The following is a 27,907-nucleotide window of genomic DNA, read 5'->3' as shown; positions in this document are numbered from 1 at the left end:
CTTTTGGAATTTTAGTTATTTTTTAATTCATAACCATGATTAATGTCCTATCAATTGCTCTCAGCTTGACATTGAGTTATGGGACATTGTATATATTATCTGTTGACATGATACTTTCGATGTGACTGTTGTACAATGCTAAAATATTTCACCTTATATCGACGTAGCATACTAGTAAAAATAGTTTTAGAGATCTCCGTAAAATATGTGCACGAGCAAGAACTCATGGAAAGAAATCTAAGAATATAAAGAGATTATTCTAAAACGTGTTTACTCAACACCACACACACACACCAAAATTCTTCCTGCATGCTTACCTTGTTTAAAATGGATGACATAACTAGGAAGTTTTTATCATTTGTAGCTCATACTAATATCAAGTTATAGGTAACTGCAAGAATAACCTTCAGTTTATTTAAGATTAAAAAATTATTTGTTGAAATTACAGTTAATTTTTGGCATTTTCTAATCAACGTTTTTACAAAGACGTTTTTAAAAATATTGGAAAATAATTTCATATGGAATCAGGCGATGGCTCTCCAACAGAGATGATAGAGAAAAAAGTTAAATATTTTCATAATTATATTTTGAAAAAATCAGTTACATTTAAAAACATTTACAATATATTTGTTATTGAAGTGGAATTAAAAATTAAAGGAAAACGATTGAGTGAAAAATTTCACTATCAGATATATCAAATAAACCAGGTTTTTAAATAGTTAACCAAATTAACAATTTTCCAAATAGCGGATGAGTGAATGGATTTCAGAAATTCAGTTTTTTTCTAAATTGGTTTTTAAGGTTCGAAATATTAAAATCTCTTCCTCCTCCTCCCAATAAGAAAACCAGGATTTCGTAGTCACATCCACAATTTTTATATCGACTCTCTAATCAATTTTATTTTGCCCTAGCTTTCATGGCTGCCTTGTAGAAACTAAGATGACGCCAGTCACCACTTTGTCAAGGCCCAGCTCTTACCGATGTAAACAGAATTATTGAGCCGAAAAACTTGGGCTGCAGATTCATCAAGAATAAATGAGTTTAAATGTCTATAACTTAAAGTCTAAAGTGCTTACCAAGGCTGGTATACAATACGCGATTGAAGTAGGAGCTGAACCCCTTCTTTGTTGCAAATAATAAAGTATATACGATGGTACAGGTGGAGAGTGATTATTTGAATTAAGTTTCACTGTAGTGAAATGATTTCTTTGAAATAATTAATCAAGGTAACTCATTTTCCCCATATTTTCCTGTATTTATTTTGAAATAATTATTTATTATATTTGGGTTTACAAAATTGTATTTTAACATTACAGCTTCAACTTCAAAGGCGTATAGTAGCATTGGGAAGCACACCAGTCCGTTGAAGTTATTTTTTCATTATGAACCTGCAGTCCAAGTGTTGTGGTTGAAATCAGACGTATCCTGAATAAACATGTTCATATGATACTTTTATTTACTGTCCCTCTTTGTTGTTTTAATAGTTTGTATAAAACGTGGCTTCTTACAGATAATTATTTAAATATTTTTCATAATTTTTTTTTTCAACCCCGAGTTTTAGTTTTTGGCCAATGATTGTATGTATGTTAATAGTGAGACTAATGTTTCACGAAAAATATACTAAGAAACTTCATCAGTCGTTATGATCATGCTGCACATAAGTCGATCATTACCTTAAAGTTAAGTTCATTCAGATGCCAATATTTAGAGTTATAATTTTTTATATTCCTCAGCCATTTAATTGTTATTATTTAAATACCAAATTTTTTGTTGTACTTCCATATTATAGAATTTTATTCAGTAATCTTTATTTATAAATACAATATATTTAAGTATTACTAATGTAATGCTATTCGAAGGAAATAAGTTTTTCACTACTTATTTTATCCATGAACTTTGTGCTTGAAATTGCGTATTATTAATAATAATAAAGTGTGAAACAAAATGCGGCACAAGTGTAAACAATTTATTTCTAAGATTAATCACAGTATTATGACTTGAAACCTTGTAGTTAAAAAATTGTGTTATGTGATTCAGAAAACTTAGAAAAAATTCAAACTGATTTACTATAGCTAATTTTCATGCACAAAATACAATTTCTCAGTTTTAAAAAAACACTTGTCATTTGATTTTAAATATTTGACAAAAGACAAACAATATTTCAAAGTATGCTTTTTAAAATTACTTTTAATGTTTTACTTTAGTAAATTATAGTGTATAATAGCACATATCAATTGTTTTTAGGTTTTGGTTTTAGTGATTTTGAACACCAACAATGCTATCATATTTTTTTTAATACCTTATATTGACAATTACCTGTTTCATCTGAACGTTTTATTGGATTTGATATAAACGAATTCAGATGTTACAAATCTACATCAATTACATACCTGGGACTCAAATCCAGAACCCCTCGCACCGAAAGCCGGCGTGCATATGACTACGCTATGGAGGTTGTCTTTGAATTTGATGTATCATAAATGTTTGTTGAATTTATACTGAGTTATAGTGCTGGCACCATTCACAGTTTTAAAATGCGTTAAAATCTAAGTATGTTGGTGCTTATTTGCTTATTTAGTGCATCTAGAAAAATTATTCCCTATAATGTTGTGTTGTTTTGTGCTTTGGTGATAATGTTTTGCTTGTTGGTATTAAGTGAATAACTTTTTTGAAATAACGAAGAAATTATTATTTTACTTACATTTTTTTTATAATTTCTATACAAATATTGCATCATGTAAAAATATCATGTTTAATTACGTTCACCACGAAGTGAATAAAAGAACTTAAAGTACGTGTTATGCTAATATATGTGGACAGTTATATTTAAAATTTAAATTGCATGGTAGGGAATATAAATATTAAAACAAGTGTGTACACCTTTAAAGTGATATTGCAGCACCATGCTAGTAAATTGGCTTTTCATGAGGATGTACTTCAGTTCAGTTGTATCAGAAGAAGAAAGTAGGTGACAACAGCGCCAAGAATCTGGAAAAATATTTTAAAAACACAGTTAGGATTTAAACGAGATGATAATATATATCAATCAGGTAATATTAACTTATCCGGTAAATTTTTTTCCAAATAATACAACATTATTTACATTTACTTTTACCATGTCACACAAAAGTTTTATTCATATCTAGTATAAAATGTCTTTTGTGGTTCTATAGTAACGTTTTTTGGAACTACTGGGCTTTGCTGTGAACACTAGAACTATATCTCCTTGTCGTCTTTTACGTTTAGCTAGTGCTTTCCAACGTGTTCAGCAGTTTTTATTTTAAGTAAGTGAAGCGGTTATTGAAAATAATTGAATCGGGAATTTGAGAAACAACATAAGTCCACATTTTGGCGAAAATGAGTTATCAGCAATAACAGTTTGTTGGAGGGTAGTTGTACATGCTGGCAAATAACCACTTAGGTCCACACAATCATTGCATAGATATAGCCTTCTCTAATTGCTATGTATTTGAGAAACAACACAAGTCCAGGACTTATGTTGTTTCTCAAATACCCCGCTCAAACACCACAAAGCACCAATTTGCTTTATTCCTGTATAGCCATAGATTTAGTGTGTTAAGGCCAGACATGCCTCGCCATATTCAATTGTTACATTTATCACTATAACCAGCAATTAATGTGTATTTTGTAACTCGATTTATAACGATAAGCCATAGGATATAACTTTACTATGAAAGAAATGTGCATTTTGTAACTTCATTTTTGGAACTACAAGTCATAACATAGTGCATTTTATAAATCCAGTGTTGATCTGCTGCTGCTGCTGTTATTATTATTTCAGGAACAGTCCCCATTAAATATTGCATTTTTATATATTTTATAACAGAGCTGCCACATTAAAAATATTAAATATATAAAAACTTTAATCATCTTATGAAATTTGGTAAACTCTAATTTATGTTATGTCGTAGCGAAACATTCTATACACAGAACAGAAGCTGTGATGAAAAATTATAAAATCCAATATGGCAGTTCTTGGCTGGCCTCAAAGCTATTCTCACCAGATAGCACTGATGCATGGTGAAATATTATTTGTCTATGGTACTGTAGTAATGTAGTTTCAACACCATAGACAAAGAAACAGTTTGATGTGTTTGTTGTTGTGCTTAAGATATGGAACCTTCCAGTGACAATGAATGTGTGACTGACAGTAAAAAGCGCAAGTAAGGGTGTCGAAATACATTTAGATATAAGTCTGAACAGATAAAAAGAGCACGTGTAAAGTGTGAAGCATATACTAGTTGGAGTAGAAAAGAAATCCCTGCAAAAAAACAGGGTGAAAATTGCAAGTAAGTTAACTATATGCATTTTGAATCCATAAGCACACCATATTTTACACTTATTTCTAAACATTCCTGAAAAAATATGTAATGTTTGGTTAAATGAAATTCTGTTCAATTCAGTTGCATAAAAAACGTTTAGATATTCATAGATGTTTTGCATATTTTGTTTAATTTTTTATCAAGTTTTATCGATATAAAATTTGTGTACGTTTGTAGAGTTTTATTACATTTTTTGTGAGACAACATAATGCACATAAGTACTTCTAACAATACTTTAATGCACAATGAATTGACCTGACAAGTTGTTAGTGCACAAGGAATAATTGCAGAAAAATTATGCTGACATTATTCTCTGTGTTGCAGATGCAGACGAAAATGTTTCTCGGTTGTATCTCCACCTCAACAAGAAGAGGTCTTTAACAAATTTACAAGTTTAGATACCAAAAATGAACAGGATTGTTACCTCCAGAGTCTTATTTCCACGAAAAAGGTGATGCGACGTAGACGTCGCATTTCAAAGGAAGCTTCTTCAAAACCATCAAGAGGATGTACATATGTATATGAGATATCAACGAGTTCAGGAAAACATCAAGTATGTAAAACAGCTTTTTGTAACATACATGCTATCTCGGAGGAACGTGTTCGTAGACTCTGTAAGTTGCTCTCTGAAGGTAAAAGTCCACATGATATGCGTGGGAAATCAATCCCAGGTAATACCAAATCAGGGTTGGTAATAGATGCTATTAAACAGCATATATCCTCTTTTCCAGTTAAAATATCACACTACAGTAGCAAAGAATACCACTACTTAAGCGAGAAGCTAGACGTCAAGATCATGTACTCGCTCTTCCAAGAGAAGTACCCTGAAATGTCAGCTGCAAACTATCGCTTCTATCTGAAAGTTTTCAGAGAGCATTTTTCTCTGTCGTTTGGACAACCCCAGGCAGATACATGTGCGACTTGTGAGGAGTTGGATATAAAACTTAAAAGCCCCTTTTTAAACCAAAAAGCAAAGAAAGTAGCTGAAGCAGAAAAATGTGTGTATTTGCGTCGGGCTAAGAAATTTTCAGCGAAAATAAAGGAAATCAGCGAGATAATCAAAGCTGATAAAACGGGTGATTTGGGAGCCATTTGCATAGATTTCATGCAGAATTTACAGTTGCCTTGCATTCCAGTCCAGGAGGTGTTTTACCTTAGACAGTTAACCATCAGTGTTTTCTGCATACATAATCTCAAAGATGGCAATGCAACTTTCTTTGTGTACCATGAGGGAATTGGAACAAAGGGGCTTAATGAGGTATGTTCATTTGTTTTGGAGTTCTTGAATACGTCATTGAAGGGAGTCAAAGAGTTGTACATATTTTCTGATGGGTGCAGCGCACAAAATAAGAACCATACATTCATCAGAATGTTGTCTGCTTTGACTTCTCTTAAACGTTTTAGACATATCGAACATTACTTCCCAATAAGAGGACACTCTTTCCTGCCCTGCGATAGGGATTTCTCAGTACTCAAGAGAAAAATCAAGAAGTACGACAGAGTGTACACCATCAAGGAGTATGTTGAGATAATTGTAACTTCATCCTGCAAGAGATCCTTCACGGTTGTAATAGCAGATTCCATCAGCATTCTCGACTTCAAGCAATGGTGGCCCAAGTATTTTAAGAGGAATGTGCTGTCACAAGAGTCCTATGGAAAATCTGTGCCTAGAGACCAGAAAACAAGCTTCAAACCAAATCAGTTCATGCACTTCAGTTATGCAAGTGACAATGATGGACTTGTTGTGGCACGGCCATTTATTGATTCCCTTGTCATGCACCATTTTAGGGTTCTCAATTGCACACTTGCGGACCTTGTTCTTCCAAAAAGCATGGTGTATCCTGCAGGTTGCATCCCTATCAACCAGAACAAAATAGATGACCTCCGCAAGTTGCAAAACTACTTGCCACACACAGAAGATTGCCAGTCATTCTATAATGAATTATTCTTGTGGCCAACATGTGTAACTGAAGTAACGCAAAACCAGCCTGATGATTAATCACATCAATGTAGACTTTACCGCACATCATCAGCAAATAGTTCATTTTGAAGAGGGACGTGTGCATACTTATTTGTATTAAAAAGTGATCTCTCAATGTTAAAGTTGGTGTAGGCCGCATATGCAAAGGTAGATCTAAAAACCTACATCGTATAGACTTTCTCATATCAGCAAGATTAGTGCATTAGGGACTGAATGCATTTATATTCATATAATTATTGGTATTTTTTTATGTTCTAAGCAAATTTATAGTATTACTTTGTGTGCGCAAATACATATTATGTTTTGTGGAATATTATGACTACCTTAAAGCAAAAATAGCACATTTCAGAACAATATATTTTGAGTTTATGTAGGAAATTGAGAAACAACATAAGTCCAGCATTTTTAAATATAGTTTTTGGGGGGGTTGTAAATACAATGTATTTCTTTTTTACATTAAAGAGAAGTAAATTAACGTTGTAATGTATCCATAGTATCTATCACATATACATATTTTGCCACATGCCATTGACTATTACGTTTTATTCACTTTCTGTAAAATCTGTTGTTTGTGACTTATGTTGTTTCTCAAATGCTTGATTCAATTTGTTTAAATGTTTAAATAAGATGTGTAGATCACTGAATAAGAAAATTATATTTTTACCCTAGGTGTTAACATCTTATAAGTCATCAGCATTTAGTGTTTGATAGTAGTATAGAAAAGTGTTTTCTGGCCCAGGCTTCAGGCTGAGGTGCCGTGGTGCCGACCGTCAACTTGGATTGTGACATCACGGTGGCCATTTTTGGTGTCGAATTTACTCAAAATTCCTCAAAAATGACTCAAAATTGGCAAAAACCCCTTAAAATTTTCCCTATTTCGAGGGAAACATTCCCGTATTGAGGGAAAATTTGAAGTTTTAGTTCTCAAAAATGCCAACAGCTTGAAAAGTAGGCAAAGTGGCTTAAGAATCCATATCTACAAGCCATCCTAACCCACCTCTAGGTCATGACCTTGACAATTAGGATGACATGGCGGCCATTTATAATTATGACTTAACTGTTACGATAATCGTTACGACCGCCATATTGAATTTCGTATTTTTAATGCTAGAAAATCAGGAAAAAATTTAAATTCATAAAAAAATAATTTATTAAAATTTATATAAAATCACTCAACCATCTTGGATTAAGGCGTCGCGACCCCACCTTAAAAATCCAAAATACCATACCTAGAAAATTTTAAAACTAGTTTTAAATTTTATTTAATAAAATTTTAATTAAAAAATGCACATCACTTCATGGAGTCCTTGGTTTAAACCGTGTGAGGGCAAAATAAAAAAAATGACGTCAGATCCTTACTCCGCGGAAGTCACCGACAGCATAAACTCCCACCAATAAAGCCAAGGTATGTAAATAGCCACTAGTATGACGTCACTTCCGCCATCTTGTTTTCGTCGGCTGGAAGCCACAAATTGGTTTTCGTCTTCTAGAGTGCGCTACAGCCATGTTAGTTTAATTTTAACCTGCTAAAACGAAGTAATAATTTTATTATTATTGTGACACCAGCCATCTTAAAATTTGGATGCCATCTAGTATATCTGTATTTATTTAATTATAAATTCGAGAAGAATTCCAAAAATGATCAAAAAAATCTACAATTAATCTACTGGGTGATTCGATTGGTTCCTGTCCTTGTTTCGATACTTTAACGATAAAAAAGTAATCTTAGGTTTAATATTATTATTAAATAAAATATGGTAGAAAGTCCTAAAAGCAGCTTAGTTTCCTAGGCAACCAACCAGTAGAAGTCAATGAGGAAATATTGACTGCCATCTTGTAAATTCGTTATTATTATCCTAGAAATTCGGGAAAAATTCCAAACAACATAAAATAATCACTCATTAATTTACTACTTTATTAGATCGTAATGTGTCCTTGGTTCGATCCTTTATTAATGTAAAAAAAAAAAAATATCTCATCAATATAATATAAAAGTGACAGGTTCGAAATTTTTTTTTTCTTACAAACAAAATTTATTATGTATTTTCCATTATACTACAGGAATACTTACTAAAATTAGGAATCTTATAAACAATTAGTTATACATTGGCTTAAACTGACTAACTCTTAGCTCCAATCGGTTTACTGAAGACAGAGACCAGCCAGATCCTTTGCCTACATAGTCTTTTTCTTCCCGACAAAGTTTATCGACACTGTGTTTAACAGATGGCTTCACATCGTGGGATTTGTAAATGGGAGTATTCACTGTCTTCAATGCACACTTATTCAATTTTCCCTTGAACGGATATGATTTGTCACATAGACAGCGAAGCCACAAGAAATATTTTAAAGGTCCGTATGTAGCTACTTCATCAGGAAGCTGATTGATACTGTTTTTCCTGATATCGTCAAGAGAAGTACAGATGTCTTTAGACTCACTAAACGTATTTAGATAATAGCAGTAGTTCAATGTTCCACAAAATGCAAATTTTGCCAAGTGGAATCCGTTATAATTTACATGTAATGCATCGAGCAGATCCTAAGGCTTTGATTCATGTCCAGGCCTCATCACATTCGGTTGATGAACATCGGTTTTTGTGCTTGTACGCAAAAAAAGAGTGTCCAATCTAAAGCGGGGAGTCTAAATGTCTGCAGGTAGTTCATCAGTAGGCACACGGACTTCACCTTTACATTTTTTCGCATGGCATCGCAAACTGTCAATACATGTAAACCAAACATTGCACTCATCTCAGAGAAACTTCAACGAGATTGATTCTTCATGCATCTACTCCGTTCATGTCTTCGTGAATCATGAACAAATGCAAACGACATTTCGCAGTAGTTGCAAGGATATCTAATTGACAAAGACGAACCTTTCAGGCCCGAACCAGATTCTGATGTTGCTGCAGTTGTACCAATTCCTTAAGTACTCTTAAGAGAATAAATAAATTGCTATTTAAGCGAAACCTTTACTATCTGCCGCGCAGCAAGACCATTGCATGTCTTCAAGGGTCTTTTCAACGTATACTTTCTTATAATTTGCTTGTGACACTTTTTACAGCTTAACATCTTGCGCGAAAAATTCTTAGCACATTCTCTCTTCTCGTGTCATCGACCTTTATTGTTGTTTGAGAAAATTTGGTCATAGTAACGACATCGATGCTTGATAGTTGTTAACTAATCACCAGCCCTTGAAGTCTCCATCGATGGAGAAACATAGTTCTTGTAGTTTCCTCTGCAGCCAGCACTGTAGTCATTAAGCTCTCTTCTGCCGGTAGAACCACGCCAGTTGAATTCTCCTCTAGTGTTGTTGATGAAAATGATAAACACTCCATCGGGATTTGCATCTCGCTGACGAGATCTCCGCATTCGAAGGTACATCGTCCATTGAGTTCGCAGTTAAAGACGGTAAAGATGATATGAGTTTTAAATAACAGCTTATAACGCGATTTATGCACCAGATGGGACAAAACTAGGTGATCCTTACACCCACGCAGCTGTAACAACTTGAATGTCCCGCCGTCTAGGGACTCGGCTATATACACATAACCGTTCGAATAATATTTTAGTCAAAACAAGAACCAATTACTATAATACGCGAATCAAAATGACATTCAAAAAAGGAAGCACAATCGAAAGAACAATCAACTAAAGAAGCACAATCAACTAAATGAAGCACAATTGAAAACATAATCAAAAAAGGAAAAACAATCGGAAGCACATTTGACAAAGTGGAAGCACCGTCAAACGAAAATGAATCACAATGGGAAGCAGAATCAACGAAAAGGAAGCACAATCGGAAGCAATTCGACAAAGAGGAAGCACAATCAACGAACATGCAATACACACACAGGACATGTATTTGACCTAAAAGAAGCACAAATGGACGAAAATTCTATGTGGTGTGATAAGATATCATCACAGGAATACGATCTCGCCATTATATGGTAGGCTCCAACTGCTCCAATGCTCCAAGAGTTCCAACAGTTCCAAGTGCTCCAAGTGCAAAAATGCTTCAATTACTCCAAGATCTCCAAAGCTCCATTTGATCCAAGAGCTACAATTCTCCAATTGCTCCAATTGGCCAAAAGCTTCCACGTGCTCAAAGCACTAAATGCTTTAATTGCTATTACAGCTACAACTGCTTCAATTGCTCCAAGAGCTATATCACCTCCAAGTGCTCCAAAGCTATAAGTGCTCCAAAGCTTCCAAGAGCTCTAAAGCTCTAATCGCCCCAGCAGCTCCAACTTCTCCAATTGCTCCAAATGCTCCAATTGACCAAAAGCTCCAAGTGCTCCAAGAGCATAAAAGCTCCAATTGTTCCAAGAGCTCCAATGAGACAATTGCTCCATTTGACCAACAGCTCTAAGTGATCCAAGTGCTGTTTTTGCTTTAAGTGCTCTAACTGCTCTATCTACAATTGGCTCCAACTGATTTTGATTGTATTTTTGATCGAACTTGGCCAGATCATATTCGAGAAAAGGAAGTGTATTGGAATCACATTTGGAAGCACAGTCAAAGAAAAAATGTAAGTACATATAACAAAAAGGACGCACATTTGGACGAAAATTCAACTTGGTAAAATACGATCTCATCAGAATAAATTAGTCCTATCTGTTGCATATAATACTATAATCTTGTCTATGCACATTTAACGTAAAATACATACATTTACACTAAAATTAAACTAAGTAGGATGCGATCGTCGATTTACGAAAGGATAAAACGTTTCCTACGTTATTTGCTCCAAAAGAGTTTTGGCTCCAAAGTCCAAGAGTCCAACAGTCTTTAGGCTCCATCAGTATTTGCCTCCAATAGTCATTGGCTCCAACAGTCATTGGCTTCAGCAATCTTTTGGCTCCAAACGTCATTGGCTCCAACAGTCTTTTGAATTCAACCAGTCCAAAACATTTGGCAACATGACTGCGCGACTACGAGACTACGAAGCTACAAGACTACAAGGCTATGAGACTGCAAAATTTTCTGGCATTCTTCGTGTGCTCCTTATTATTCCTGTTGATACTTCTGCTGATATTCTGCGAGTGCTTCTGGTTATTTATGAGAAATATATCTCTGGTTGAAAACATTTTTTACAAAATATGTCATGCAATTTTATTTTGAGTTACATTTACATTGTGCATATCTGCTACCAAATAGCCACAAAATATATTTCTTAAAAAATCCTTCACTCAGTCAAATAATATGTCTTGAGACTGCTGAGAAGCACTATCATGCAAAACTAACTTCCTTCTCCTTGATATCTAGCGAAGCCTTCCTTCTTTTGCGATCGTTAGTAAGCATCTTACATCTCACTTAAAAGAAAGAAATAATTTTTACCTCAACACAACACATGGCGACATCTGTAGACAAGAATCCGAACTACTTGTGAAAGTTTTTTTTTGCAAGAAATAAAATAACTCTCGCTGCTAAATGGAGCTATTGTAGACAGTTCGAGCCATGTATCCTCGAAGACTCACAATCTTGTAGCCTTGTAGTCTTATAGATTAGTATTTTCGTAGTCACGCAGTCATGTTGCCAAATATTGTTGAAGCAGTTAAATTAAAAAATCTGTTGGAGCCAATTACTTTTGGAGCCAAAAGATTGCTGGAGCCAATGACTGTTGGAGCCAATGTCTGTTGGAGCCATGGACTTTGGAGCCAAAACACTGTTGGAACAATAGACTTTAGGAGACATTATATCCTTTCGTAAATTGACGATCGCATCCTACTTAGTTTAATTTTCCTGTAAATGTACATCTTTTACGTTAATTGTGCGTAGACAAGACTGTACTGTTATATACGCCGGATGGGACTGATTTTTCATCCAAATATGCGTCCTTTTTGTAATATGTACTTCCATTTTTTTCTTCGACTGTGCTTCCAAAAGGGATTTCAATACACTTCCCTTTTCGAATATGATACAATTTAAATCAGTTGGAGCCAAATGTAGATGGAGCAGTTGGAGCTCTTAGAGCAATTAAAGCACTTGGATCACTTGGAGCTGTTGGTCAATTGGAACAATTGTCTTATTGGAGCTCTTGGAGCAATTGAAGCTGTTGGCCGATTGGAGAACTTGGAGCAATCGGAGATGTTAGAGATGTTGGAGCGATTGGAGCTTTAGAGCTCTTGGAGCATGGCAGCTCTTGGAGCTTTGGAGCACTTGGAGTACTAGGAAATGGTGGAGCTCTTGAAGCATTTGAGCAGTTGAAGCCTACCGTATATTGGCGAGATCATATTCCTATGACGTTATCGTATCACACCATATAGAATTTTCGTCCATTTGTGCTTCTTTTTTGTCAAATAAATGTCCTCTGTTTTGCGTGTTCGTTGATTGTGCTTACTCTTTGTCGAAATGCTTCCGATTGTAATTCCTTTTCGTTGATTGTGCTTCCAATTGTGCTTCTTTTTTTGAATGTGGTTTTGACTCGTGTATTATAGTAAAAAGTTCTGGTTTTGACTAGCATATTATTCGACCGATTGTGTGTATATAAGCGAGTCCCCAGACGGCGGGACTTAAATTTATACTAGCTGCGGCTGTGTAAGTATCACCTAGTTTGTCCCATCTGGTGCATAAGTCGCGTAATTAACTTTTATTTTAAGCTATTTTGCATCATTACCGTCTTTAACGTCAAAGTCCATGGAAGATGTACCATTGACTGCGGAGATCTCGTCAGCGAGGATTCAGATCCCGATTGAATGTTTACCATCGTCACTAACAACACTTGAAGAGACTTCAACATTCGTGGTTCTACCAGCAGAAGAGAGCCTAATGTCTACAGTGCTGGCTACAGGGGAAACTACGATGAATGACGTTTCACCCTTGATGGAGACTTCAAGGGCTGGTGATTCGTCAACACTATTGAGCAATGTCTTTACTGTGACAAGATTTTCTCATACAACAGTAATGTTCGACGACACGAGAAGAAAGAATGTACTTAGAATCTTTCGCACAAAATGTTAAGCTGTAAACAGTGTCACAAGCAATTTACAAGAAATGATAAGTTAAAAAGACACTTAAAATCATGTAATGGTCCTGCTGCGCAGCAGAAAGTAAAGGTTTAGCTAAAAACAGCAATTAATTGATTCGCTCAATAATACTTTGGGAATTGGTACAACTGCAGCAAAATTAATATTCGATTCGGGCCTAAAAGGTTCGTCTTCGTGGACTAGATATCCTTGCGTCTGCTATATGTAGCTTGCATTTGTCCATGATGCACGAATACATGAGTGGAGTAAATGCATGAAGAAACCATTTCATATGAAGTTTCGCTGCGATGAGTGCCATGTTTGGTTTACAAATGTTGACAGTTTGCGACAGCATGCGAAAAAATGTAAAGGTGAATTCCGTGTGCCTACTGATGAACTACCTGCAGACATTTCGACTCCTCGCTTTAGATTGGAGACTCGTATGCGTACAAGCACAAAAATAGATGTTCATTAACCGAATGCGATGAGGCCTGGACATGAATCTATGCCTCAGTTTGTGCTCGGTTCTTTACGGATTCCACTGGGCAAAATCTGAATTTCATGGAACGTTGAAATACTACTTGATTATAAATACATTTAGTGAGTCGAAAGACATTTGTACTTTTCTTGACGATATCAGTCAGAACATTTTCAATCAGCTTACTGATGAAGTAGCTACATAAGGACCTTTAAAATATTTCTTGTGGCTGGACTGTGTATGTGGCAAACCATATCCTTTCGAGGACCAAGTGAAGAAGTGAGCATTCTAGAGAGTGAAGACTCCCATTTACAATTCCGAATATTTATTAAATAAAATAATTAAAACCTAAAATTTTGTTTTTGGATTGATAAAGTATCGAACCAAGTACAGGAACCAATCGAATCTATAAGTAAATTAATTGTATATTTTTTGGTGATTTTTGGAACTTTTCCCGAATATCAAGCTTAATAAATACAGATTTCCTAGATAGCGTGAAAATTTCAAGAAGGCGGGTGCCACAATAATAATTAATTAATTACTGCCCTCTAAATCAAACTAATATGGTGATAGCTTACTTTAACAGACGAAAACAAGATGGTGGCCTCCAGGAGACGAAAAAAAGTGATGTCATACTAGTGGCGATATATATATCTTGGCATTCATGGTGGGAGATCATTCTGTCGTTGGCTTCCGTGGGGAAGAATCTAACGTCATTTTTTTATTTTGCCCTCAACAGTTTTGAATCAAAGACTCCATTATGTAAGTCTTTTTATTAAATTTTTTTTTAAATAATATTTTTTCTACATTTTCTAGATAAATAATTATGGATTTTTAAGATGATGTTTGTGACGCCTTAATCCTAGATGACAGATTTTTTAATATTAATGTTTATAAACAAATTTTTTTATTATTTTAAATTTTTTCCCGTTTTTCTTGCATAAAAAATACTGATTTTACGATAGTCGGAACAGTTAAGTCATAATTCTAAAAGGCTTTCATGTCATCCTAATTGTTATTGTCATGACCTCGTGGCGGCTAAGGGTTGCTTGTATACATGGATTCTTAAGCCACTTTGCGGACTTTTCAAGCAGTTAGCATTTTTGAGGACGAAAACTTCAAAATTTCCCTTAAATTTTGAATTGTTCCCTCGAAATAGGGAATTTTTTAGAAATTTTGGCCATTTTTGAGGAATTTTCAGGAAATTTTCCCCAAAAATAGTCGCTGTGACGTCAAATACAAGATGGCTGTCGGCACCTCGGTACCTCAGCCTGAAGCCTGGGCCAGAAAATACTTTTCTATACTACTTTTGATGATAATGGATTCATGCTATAAGAATAAAATCTAATGCTCGTTTAAAAATGGGTTAATGTTTTAAAGGATTTTAGTACTACCACCTCGTGATCATAATACCATCGTGTTTCATGACTCACTTCCATAGCCAAGTTGTAAAGAGATCTGTGTCGGGCCAGAAGAATAAGGAAAGTTTCTCAATAACACAGCGTTTCGCCAAACGAGGAAGTGACGAGTACAGTGTTGTTATAAAAATGATTATACGAAAGGGGAACCGGCAAGCGTGATGGAAAATTTCCTAAATATACGTCAAATATCCAAGGCTAAGTACAACTTTCGTGCGTAGAGAAAAATTAAGCTCAACTTTGTGTATTAATTTATGAAGTCACGCGGTTAATATTGTCCTAATGACCAAATGTATGCATTAAAGAGTTGAATGATATTCTCTCTTGTAAATTCAGAGGACGTACTGTTATAATTTTTGGCGTGCAATTCACGTATTCCACAATGATATTCTTTAAAATATTTAATTTATTAATTTACACAATAGTCGTTTAAAAAGTGCGACTTCCAGAAAATATCTAACTATATTTTTATGGTGCGTAGGCATCAAAAGGAAAATATATGCATGGAGAAAGTTCAGAAATTGCTTGGAATAAATTTAATGAGTGGCAGGGAAAGTGTTCCTGACAGTCGAGTGGCGTCTTCTCAGCCAATGGAGTGGCCTCCTCGCCGCATTGGAATGGCGTCCTCTCAGCCAGTGGTGTGACGTCATATCCACCAGTGGAATGGCGTACTCTCCGTTGGAGGAGTGGCCTATTCTCCGTCACTGGAGTGGCGTCTGTCCTCTCATTCAGTGGATTGCTGTCATCTCAGTCAGTGGAGTGGCGTACTCTCAGCCGGTAGAGTGGCATACACCAATCCAGTGGATTCACATCACCTTACCAGTGGAGTGGTTTCCTCTCAGCTAGTGGACAGGCATCTTCTTAGCCAGTGGAGTGGCGTCCTTTCAGGCAGTGTAGTGACGTCCTATCCACCAGTGGAATGGCGTACTCTCCGTCAGAGGAGTGGCCTATTCTCCGTCACTGAAGTGGCGTCCGTCCTCTCATCCAGTGGATTGCTGTCATCTCAGTCAGTGGATTATCGCCTTCTCAGCCAGTGACGTTGTGTCCTCTCAGACAGTAGAGTAGAGTTCTTTCGTCCCGTGGAGTGGCGTCCTCTTAGCAAGTGGAGTTTTGTCCCCTCAGCCTGTGGAAAGGTGTCCTCTCAGCCAATGGAATGGTGCCTTCTCAGCCAGTGGAGTAATATCCTCCCAGACAGTGAGTGGTGTCCTCTCAGCTAGTGGAATGTTGTCCTCTTAGCCATTGCGGTGTTGTCCTCTCAGCTAGTGGTTTGGCGTTTTCTCCGCCTGTGGAATGGTTTCCTCTCAGCCAATGGAGTTTTGTCCCCTCAGCCTGTGGAAAGGTGTCCTCTCAGCCAGTGGAGTGTCGTCTACTGAGCCATTGGAGTAATGTCTTGAAGCGCGCTACTGTTTGCACCTATCACTTTGTAGGGTTGCGTTTCCGCACATATTTTCCTTAACAGAAATAGCTTGTATTGAAATTCTCTTCCAAACATTAATTTTATGGCTAGAAATTTCTAAATATCACATATATATTAACTTTTTATGTACACAACTAACTTAACTGTGCACCAAATATTTTTTAACTTATAAAAACATAAATTTTTTTGGGTTGGTTCAGTAAAGGGAAAATCATATCAAAGAGGTATAAATGGGTAATTTAAAAAAAAAAAATTGAAATATTACTATAACTTTTTGAATTGAATTTTATGTTACATATTTAGAGCTTTTATAACGCTTAATTATTTTTTTACCAAAAACATTATTTGGATGATTTTTTAATAGCACAAACCATCTGCTCAAGAGGTGCAAAGAATATTGGTTCAACTGCAGAATAAATTCATAACATCCTTAATAGGCATAATACCACAATTGTTCAAAGTTATTGTGAACATATTTGATGTTATACAAAACCTTGTCTAAAATAATTTTCTATACTGCCAACCTTTACAGAAAGGGGTAAACTAATGGAAGTCACATAAAAAAATCACTTACCTCTCGGTTTCCGCTGCAGGAATATTTCTGTACTAATATTTTTGTGCCATTGTACAAAAGGCCCACGTTTATTTTAAATTTCAGTAAAATCAAATTAAATCCCTACTTATCCTGATATATTAAGGTGCCAAGCCCAGATAAATTTTGGGGGAAATGTCAAAGAAAGCTAAATAACTTGAACCCCAAAATGCAATAAACAATTATGGCTAAACTAAAGGTAAATATTTAAAAAATAATGATACACAAATTTTTAAAAAGATTTGTAAAGATCCTTGAACTGAAATTGGACGTTGGCTCTTCAAATGTTTTAGATTTTTTTTTTCCTTTTTGAGTTTCATTAACAGTGACCTTATTAAAGACTAAATCACAAATAATAAAAAATGTTTGTGGCTACTACGCACGTTAAAAGTGAAACTTCACGCTTTTAAATTTCTACTTGAACGATAAGACATTTAATAATTCACTTGAACTATAAAACTAAACAATGAAGTACACAATGGAAGTTTTCCCTGGAGATTCACAATTGTAACACAACTGGCAAAAAAAAACCTAAAAATTTTCGTAACAGTTGTGTGAATCGCTACTGCATTCGTTATTCTTCCACCTACTCTTCACCATCGAGAGCCCCACTCCTATGCGTTGCACTTCTCTTTACGCTCGGATGACATATATTACCAGCTGTAAAGAAGCTTCACTTAAAAAAATCGCAATATATGCCAAGGGACCATACCAGAATTATTACCTGGAGTAAAGAAAACCATATAAAATTGAAATCATAACGAGCTGTACAAGGATTTAAAACCAGGTCCTCCAGAACAGACTCACGTTGGAAAGGTGATATGGGATCATTAAAATAATATAAAGGATTTTTTCTTTGATTGAATAAAATAAGATTTTTAATGTCGTATTCACATTTAAGTACACAGTTGTGTACTTGTGACTTTGTGTACTTCACTCGCCATTGACGAATCGGGATGTAATGTTTGGCCTCTTTAAACGGTGGAGTTGCTTGGCTTCTGGGTTGTAGCCAAGCAACTCCAGACAATGGTCGCGAAAGCCTGCGTTCTTTATTCTTTAAACGGTATTAGCGAACTGATAAAGTTGTTTACATTATTATTTTTTAGGAATTATTTTTTATTAGAAAAGCATTGTTCAGCTAAAATTAGTAATTTTTAAACTTCATTAGTGTCACACGAATTTATAGTCATTTACATTATGATTTCACCTTTTTGTCATAGTTACGATTTGAATTTTGGTGCATGTAATTGTTGTAACTTCCTTACAAACGTGTTTAAATATTAATTCTTATTCAATTTTTAATAACAGTAAAATATGAAGTGAAGATGATTTACGAGTCTTAAAATAACTTAAATGACATATCAAATATTAATTACAAAGCGTTTTTTAAATGACTACGTTTCTTCAATTTAAAGTTCTCGAGAAGTACACAGATTCGTTTACTTGAAAAATTCATCCAGTTTGGACAGCCCTTGTGATTTCACTTCCGAGGAAAAGTAAGTATAAGTTTATACTTCAGGCAAATTCAGACACAGCTTTTACACGTTTGTGCTCAGAGATTTAATTCAACAGGACCTCCAAGATTATAGTGTGCTTACGACTACGAGGCTACCAACCAGGTGCTCATTAATTTGACTCATATCGGATGATGCGATTGATCTGAATACATCAAGTTAGTGTACATTTTTTTTGTAAATGGATCATAAATATTAATGTAAGATTACAAATATTTGTAAATTTGTACATTTACATGAAATCAATTGTCACTACAAAATAGTGTTCACCGTAGTACTGAGTTCGGATTCTTACCAGGGCATTTATGCGTTATGTTGTCCCAGTATCTCCCATAGTTAAAGTTATATGTAAACTGTTCCCTGAATAGCTTTCCTGTATTAACTGCGCACAATAATTTGCATGATATAACAAAATAAGTGAACTGGTTGAATATTATTATATTTTTCCATGTTTTAAAAAATTATACTTAAAAGAAACATTGTGAGTACCCTACTTTTCACTCACCGCTAATCAAGGGGAATGTAAGGGTAAGGTAGCTCGAGACGTAAAAAATAATACTAGATTCATTTATGACAAATTTAATATGCTGTGTAAAGAAGCCAAACTCAAAAAAGCACATTTCTCCACATTCCTTCTAAAATGTCACTGTCCTTTACAAAGTCTAAACATACCTATTAGAGTCGTTTTGGCAGTGCACAAAAAATAATAAAATAGTCACAGCCTTCCCAACAGTAGAATTTTAGCAACACAATTTAATTTAAAAAAGGCTTCGAGGCTGTCTTAAATGCATTAAATGGCCTGTTGAATATGGGACTTACATCACTTATTGCAATCACTAACATGCTCGCCCAGGTACACAGGTTTTAAGGAAAATGGCAGCAACCAAAACCTGTAAATTCTTCTTTAGCTTTATTCAGCCCTCCAGCACAGTAGCAGGAAACCAAACCATGCACCTCCAACATTGCCACTCATATTTCAGAGAAACACGAAAACCAGGAACACAGTAGTATAGGCCGCCTCCCGCACGAAAACTTTCAGTAATCCCACCTCAGAATTACTGGCTTCGTCAAAGAAAAGTAATGTAGCTTCCACCATATTACTCGTGAAACACGAAGTTTCCGTCGTCTATCGAACACCCATCAAATACCAAATCTTCAAAAAACGACAACATCTTGGTCGTCACTGTGACGAGGAAAATTGCATTATAAAAACCTCGAAATACAATTGCATGCTGCACTTCGCCTACCTCGTCCAAACCACGACAACCTCGTTCCTTCGTCTCCCAATTCAAATTGTTGGTGGCCTGCAGCGATGCGCCAATGGCCATAGGTTCATTTCATTTAGTATTCAAAGCCATTTTTATTATCATGATTATCATTGATCAAATTGCTGTACATAGATTAACATCCATTGCTTACCCGCGACTCGAACCCAGAACCCCTCGCACCGTAAGCCGGTGTGCATCTGACTACGCTACAGAGGTCGTCTGTTTTTGAGTAATCTCTCTTCTTCAACACAATAGACTACCATGCCAGTTGCAAAACTGACAATTCAAAATTTCCTGACAATACCAACCACCAACAACTAAAATCCCTAAACCACAAAGTCAGAATAGGCGCGCTGCAAGTGCCAACCCTGCTGAGACCTCCCAGCGGAACACTAGGAACCAAAACTCGCGGCAAGTACATCATCGCACCGCCAGAATGCGTGCAAGATCACTTATCCGCGTGGACACGGAAAAAATAGACACACCAACAACAAATGTGGCACTCCAAAGGATTCGTCACAACATCATAATGACTTCGTCTAGACGTTACTTCCATAATAAATTAATTAATTTGGTATGATCTTCGTTCAGTAAAAATAAACGTTGCTTTGGAAAATTTTAAACTCCTTGCAACAGCGCTGATGACATCTTAATTAATCGTAGAATAATTCCAAGGCTGGTTAAGGTCAAACTGGAACATCGGCTAAAGACCACACTATGGTGTGGTGTGTTCAGACCAAATGCTGGTTTGAACCCCTAGCGATCGCCATATAATGGTTACCATAGTTTGACCAGAGAAAACTAGGCAAGATGATTCTGCTGTGATTGGAAATTGCCTTCTACAGTTTGGGGGTAAAGGGACAACACGGGACCTGGGAAGGAAATTTCCAAAATTGGAAAATCTGACTCGGCCAGCAATCGAACCCAGGAATTTGGGTTTACTAACCATAAATTCTAAACTGTGCCAACAGGCCATATGAAGAACATTAAGCCAGGGTAAAAATTTGTGGAACATTATTTTTTTTTTGACGTGACGTCTAATTATTCGATGAACGCCGGCTGCACGCACGAAAAAGTGTCCCGTAACGCACCATGTCCCGTTACGCGGTGTCCCGTTATGCTCATTGTACGCTTGCGCTGCATCTATCTCTCTTCCACTCGATTGGAACAACCATCGATTTGACTTTTTCGAGGCACATTAAACTTGAAACACTCCTATTCGTTTCCTACTTTTCCTATCATCGTCCTATCCGTAACAGAATAACACAGATTGGAAGAAGTTAAATAGCAAACATGTATAAAAGTTAAAGTTAAAATAATCTCTTCGTTAAAGTAAGAAACATATTTGAATTAATGAGTGCAAATAAAAGTAAATGTATCAATTAAATTGTAGATTTCATTTCGCTCCTTCTTTGTATCCATACAAAATAGTGATAATTCAATAAAAATGATTAAATTTTATACATAAAAGTATGCAATCATTTCATTAATGTTTTGTTATGACGTTGTAACGTTAAAATATCGTCCGTAAACTGACTTTACAGACAACCAATTTTTTAGTTAAACTTCTTTAGGAGCGTTTTAAAAAATGACGAGAATTAATTTTTACGAATCGCACGGTCCGCGGCATGCAACAAAATTTGCAAGGTTGAAAAAGGCTACATACAAATAAAAATTGTATATGAGCTTTTTACTTGCGTCCAGTAGTAAACACTTAACACCTGGCATTCTCTGACCTGAGTCCCGACATGAAGTTGAATTTTTTTACAAAAAGTAGCATAGTCTTTGTCATGCAACATGCCTCAATTTCAAAGTTCTCAGAAATAGTACCAGTAGTACCCATTTTCTGTCACAAAGCAACACAATATATATGTTTACGAACAGTTACAATAACATGAAGTTGTTTTCATTCTCTGCTGGCAAAAAAAACAGCGGCAGAAAGATAAGTCCTAATTTTTATAACTTTAAAATTCGAGTGAATGTAAATGGCAATGACTATAACAGAAATGATGTTCATGTATGAAATCACCAGCACGACATACCGATGCAAATAGATCAAGAGAGACGGTGAAGAACTTGGCTCCTGAGATGGTCATCGACTTCTGGCACTGCTGGCAGATGATCTGCACGAATGCCTTCGCTTCGTCTGTGCCGTCGTACCAGCGGCAGCTGTACGCCGCCTCCAGCACGGACGAGCTCTGGCCACAGAAGCACAAGCGCGGCATTACTAATATGAAAGCTTCGCATGCTAACAATAGATATAAATACATCAATAACTAGTCGTGTGCACGATGGAAAAGTATTTGATCCTCATTTCTGATGAATTACCAAAAACGCTAATACAACTGACTTTTTTTATAACCAGAAGCCTAAACACCAATTTCCATATTTCTAACTTAAAAAATGACAAACTTACACACAGATTTTCATCCCCTGTTAAAACCCTTTAGGAGATGAATTTTCGAAAATTCTGTCTTAGTGCTCTTAGTCGTTATATAAGTAACTACTATGAAAACTGTCATGCTTCTAGACCAAACGGTAAAGCTGTGCATTGTCTGTAGTTTGGCAGTGTTAAAGTTTTATTAAGTAGTTGTACTCAAAATAAAAAACGTCCAAACATTAAATTTAAATTAATTAATTACAATGTTTAATTAATATATGTTTTAATTTATTTTAATATTTTTCATCCTAAAATATTTTAGTGTGGCCCTTAACGATTAAAAGGTTTTCAAAATTACCCATTTTAGAGATTTTAAATATCCAAAATAAATCCTTTAAGCACTTAAATGAGAGTCATAAGTAATTTTTTCTTCTAAATCTTGCTGAACATTATTTGTCGGCCCAATCAAGTAAAGGCCTCTTCCTTAATTTGACTTTAACGTGGTTTCAGTAATAAACATTACTTTTAAAAAGCTTCACTGTATTTTCTGAAGTTAAAATTATTTTATTGTGAGTTTAATAAGTTACATACATAAAAGTTTACATTTTCTAATTTTGAAATAAAAATAATAACTTAATGATATTTAAGAATCTATAAAGGCCATATAATTAATATATGACCTCTGTGTTCGTTTTAAAGCGAGAATATTCTAGTTTCAGTAAACAATTTGTAAGAAACATTGCAATGTGTTGATTGGTACATGCGCCGACGTCCAACCCAAGAAACGCCATGTGCAGATGCATACGATTATAAAGCTAACCCCTGATGGGTGGGATTCCCGCTTCACTCCTCTAAGAGGGTAGCTGCATACTTCCAGGCTGACGCCCGCCTCGCTCGCTGGGCAGACAGGCATCAAATGAGAGAGACAATATGGATAGGAAGCCTTTAAAATAATCATATTTCAAATAATAGTACTTACAAGGCTTATTGCGTAACAAACCGGGTTAAAAATAGGACTATATAAATATTTCATGTTACGTGTGAAGCAGATTATAACAAATAAAGGCTGTTATTTTTATGAAGAGATGAAAAAAAGTGCAAAAAAAAAAGATGAGGAGGGTTTGGAAAAAGGTAAAGGAACCTAAAATTGGGACGAAAACGTATCACTACAGCTTAGTTGATCTGTTTTTTAGTTGAAGATTGGTTGAAACATTGTTGAATTCGTTGGGCTAAATCAAAGCGATTCTCATTTACACATTTCTCATTAGTATTTAATTAAATTTATATCTGGTTAAATAACTATAACTTTTATGTGTAAGTTTGTAAGTTACATATTCTAATTTTATAGCAATAAAACGTAGTTACATCCATCGACTACTAATCCAACTTACCGAAATCTCCAACGAAAACAAAAAAAAAACAACCTTAAAACAACATTCGCAAAAATTAAATGAAAATGGTTTCTGTATGAAGAATATACTTATACACGTACTGCGTATATGTGTGTTAGCATGCTGTAGCGTAGCTTATGCAAAAATAAAAATACAAATTTGTAGTTTTGTATTTTAGAATTTTTATGGCTTACGTTATCTCTAGTGAATTTGCATACCAATTCACTCTATAAGATTGTTAGTGCTTGTGATTGTCAGTTGCAGTACACTTGGTGTAAGATACAGATGGAGAAATAACCCATAAACGGTTATCATTTTAACGCATGACGTAGCATACCTTATTTCACTCTAGCAAGTCTAAGTGTTGATTGAGTTGAGAAGTTGTCTCTTTCGTGTCACTGTGAAACTATCAGAAATGATGAAACACAGGCTCATTCAAGTGCTGAATTCGATCCAACAGGTTTCAAGATATTTCAGTTTATCAAAGTAAAGATGAATTAAGTAAATTGTATTCCCTTGCTGCCTCGTAAATGTTTATAAATATATGAAACAAATAAAATGACAAAATTTCTATGGTAAAAAATCTTTCCAATGAATGTTTTTTTTTAAAATAATAACTGTATGCAGTTTTTTATTACAGCGTCGTAACTATTCGCCCACAAAATACTGGTACAAGAAATTACGGAAAATTTTTCAATTTTGTTTTGCGTCAGAAAACAATACATCACTCACACCATCCAATGTATAAACATAATTCTCTAAATAACTCTACGTTACAACTACCAGTACATACAAACTAAAGTTTAGTTCCTAAACCAACTGCTAATTAATAAACGTCTTGTTTATTATTTTACATAACGAAAAATCATTATGTTTACCTCTTCTATTAGGTGATTACCGTAGTAGCAGAACTGAAATACTTGGCCAAATGAATAGATCACGTAGCCAACGATACAAATTCCCCTTGGGTTGAATCCAGTTATCTGAAATGGATCATTCATTGGTTAATAAAACAAAAACTACCCACTGTGCACGTATGAATGCATATAAACTTTCAATTTAAAGTTCATTAAATATTATTCATATGCATATTACTATTAATTAAAATAACCATGTTTGCCTGCCTTAACATTTTCAAAGCAAAACTACTGAAATAAAAAATTCAGCGGTTTTTACTCAGAAGAAATTATGTCAAAATTAATGTAAAACCCTTAAGTTATTTTAAAAAATTATGTATATTCATCAAAATTTCCGCTGGGCAGAAATTTTGTTACCACAAAGTATAACACACATAGGAAACTTAAACAAAATTCAAAATTACACTAAAACCAATTTTAATAGATAAAACTTACTACTCTCTGAAACCAAAATTTAACCAAATTGAAGATAAAATATGGTCTATGATAAAATTGGCCCTATTTATCCAAAGTCATAATTACAGCGGTTTTATTGTGTACTAATATTAACTTTATGTAATAAAGAAATAGTCTTGGTCATTTTTAAGCAAGAGCTGTTTCATACTGTGTATTTTGCACTGCGTTTTAATAACGTGGAAAATATTTTTCCTCAACTTGTAATAAAAATTAATTTCAATAGTAATGTATGTGTACCTATGTATAGAGAATGAGTCTGAATTCGACCAACAAACTTCTGCTGCAAATTCATCACGTAAAAATATGTAACGCAGTTTACAAAATCTAGCATGTAATGTATGCATTCCAAATCTGGAAGTCACCACGCCTAAAGAGACAGCCACTGGAAACAGGGTGTCCCATTTACCGCCGGAAAACATACATGTAACACAGCATTGGCGGGCACTAAGTAGTTGTGTTTAACTTATTAATGTCAGTGCGGGCAGTTGTAAAACGCAATCATTAGATTTTAAATGCTAAATTTAATGAATTTTAAACCTAATGTAAAACTCCTTTAGTTAACAAGTTATGTTTTATGACAAAATCTTTCCTCACAAATAAAGGCGCGACCACATTTTTTCTCCTGTGGTGTTTTACAACACGTATGGTTTGTTCAGCATTCAAGTTTATCGTATATACTCTAAGTTACGTCCGCAGCTGTTTTAGTTTAGTTATCAGATCAATGTTTTCTTCGAAATGCCTTAATTTGCGCGTACATCACTTAACACTCAGTGTCGTTAATTTTAGGCAGCTATTTTTAACTGAGTGTTGTTAGTATTGCACACCTGCCAGGCATCGAATTATTTAGTTCTAAATTTTATTTTAGTTACCTGCAAAAACGGTCGAGTTTAGGATATTACAATAAGGCGACAGTAGTATAGCAAAGTATGTCCGAGCGCAGGGTCCAGGGGGTGGAGCCGGAGCCGAGCCACATCTCTGACGTCACGGCGGCAAAATTTCCTCAAAATTCCTCAAAAATGACTCAAAATGACTCAAAAATTCCCGTTTAAAAAAAAATTCCCGTTTTAGAGGGAAAAATTCCCGTTTCGAGGGAAAATTTCCCGTTTTAGTCCGTAAAAATCCCAGCGGCTATAAATGTCCTTAAAGAGGCTTAAGCATCCTTAACTCAAGCCTCAGTTAAGCCTCTATCAGGACTTGACCTTGACCGTTGACCTTAACCTCGGCGGCCATTTTGGATCCGCCATTTCGGATAACGTCATTGTCTTCTCGAACATTCCGGCATTGTGTTTTCCGCCATTTTGAATTATGACGTCACAGTTGCAAATTTTGTTACGATCGCCATCTTTAAAATCTTTATTTATTATCCGATTTTAACGAAAAAAATTATAAAATTTATAAAAAAAAATAATTAATAAAATTTAAATAAATTATTTATAAAAATTACATTTATGACACGGAGCTCGGAGTCCTCGGTTCGAACCCGGTGAGGTCAAAAAAATTAAAAATGGCGACCGATCCTTCCCCCGCGATGGCTGCAGGCAGACTGACTCCCAACACTTTTTTTTTCAAAGCATATATATCGTCACCTAGTATGACGTCATGTCCGCCATCTTGTCTTCGATGCTGGAAGCCATCATCATTGTATCGTCGGCGAGAGTGCGCTGATGACATGTTAGTTTAATTCTTATCCGCTAGAGTGCAGTAATCATTTATTAATGCTGTGACACCCGACATCTTGTAATTTGGCCTCCATATTGGAAATGCGTAATTTTAATGCTAGAGATTCGGGAAAAGTTCTAAATTTCATTAAATAAATTTGCAATCTATATACTGATTGATTAGAACGACTTAGGTCCTTGGTTCGATCCCTGGCCGATACAAAACAACTTTAATTTTAAAAAAGTACCAGAAAAGTGTAAGGTTCAAGAAATAAAACACCACAAATTCTTTTACAAACATAATAATTATTACACAATTTCTATCCTACTACAGAATCACTTGCGAAAGCCAGCAATCTTATAAACATTTAGCCCTGCAGAGACGTGCAACGACTACTTCTTAGCTCCAACAGCTCCAAATGCTCCAAATGGCTCCAACAGCTCCAAATGCTTGACAGCTCCAAATGCTTGACAGCTCCAAATGTCTCCAAATGCTTAACACAGCTCCAAATGGCTCCAAATGCTCCAAACGGCCTCCAAATGCTTGACAGCTCCAAATGCTTCAAAAGGCTCCAAATGCTTAACACAGCTCCAAATGGCTCCAAATGCTTGAGAGCTCCAAATGCTTCAAAAGGCTCCAAATGCTCCAAACGACTCCAAAAAGCTCCAAATGGCTCCAAATGCTTGACAGCTCCAAATGTCTCCAGCAGCTCCAAATGCTCCAAATGGCTCCAACAGCTCCAAACGGCCTCCAAATGGCTCCAACAGCTCCAAACGGCCTCCAAATGGCTCCAACAGCTCCAACAGCCTCCAAATGGCTCCAACAGCTCCAACAGCCTCCAAATGCTTAACACAGCTCCAAATGGCTCCAAATTCTCCAAACGGCCTCCAAATTCTTGACAGCTCCAAATGTCTCCAGCAGCTCCAAATGCTCCAAATGCTTCAAAAGGCTCCAAATGCTCCAAAAAAGGCTTCAAATGCTCCAACAGCCTCCAAATGCTTAACACAGCTTTAAATGCTTCAAAAGGCTCCAAATGGCTCCAAATGCTCCAAAAGGCCTCCAAATGGCTCCAACAGCTCCAACACCCTCCAAATGCTTAACACAGCTCCAAATTGCTCCAAATGCTCC

The 27,907-nt window shown here is 35.5% G+C and overlaps 1 protein-coding gene across 1 annotated transcript in view; it reads right to left on the bottom strand.

Annotated features, from left to right (window-relative positions):
- Window positions 1-1,945: 1,945 nt before the first annotated feature.
- LOC134529303 (odorant receptor coreceptor) overlaps window positions 1,946-27,907 on the bottom strand; it is a 234,963-nt gene continuing 209,001 nt past the window's right edge. The window contains exons 7-9 of the mRNA XM_063363212.1: window positions 24,626-24,730; window positions 22,019-22,174; window positions 1,946-2,988 (exon numbers count right to left, since the gene is read on the bottom strand). Coding sequence (XP_063219282.1) covers window positions 2,938-2,988; window positions 22,019-22,174; window positions 24,626-24,730 — 312 coding nt within the window. The 3' untranslated portion in view covers window positions 1,946-2,937. The remainder of the gene's footprint in view (window positions 2,989-22,018; window positions 22,175-24,625; window positions 24,731-27,907) is intronic.

The sequence above is a fragment of the Bacillus rossius genome, chromosome 2 (assembly GCF_032445375.1).
Source record: "Bacillus rossius redtenbacheri isolate Brsri chromosome 2, Brsri_v3, whole genome shotgun sequence".
NCBI classification, from domain to species: domain Eukaryota; kingdom Metazoa; phylum Arthropoda; class Insecta; order Phasmatodea; family Bacillidae; genus Bacillus; species Bacillus rossius.
Note: the sequence above shows the minus strand (reverse complement) of the source record. Positions and strands in the feature narration are given on the sequence as shown.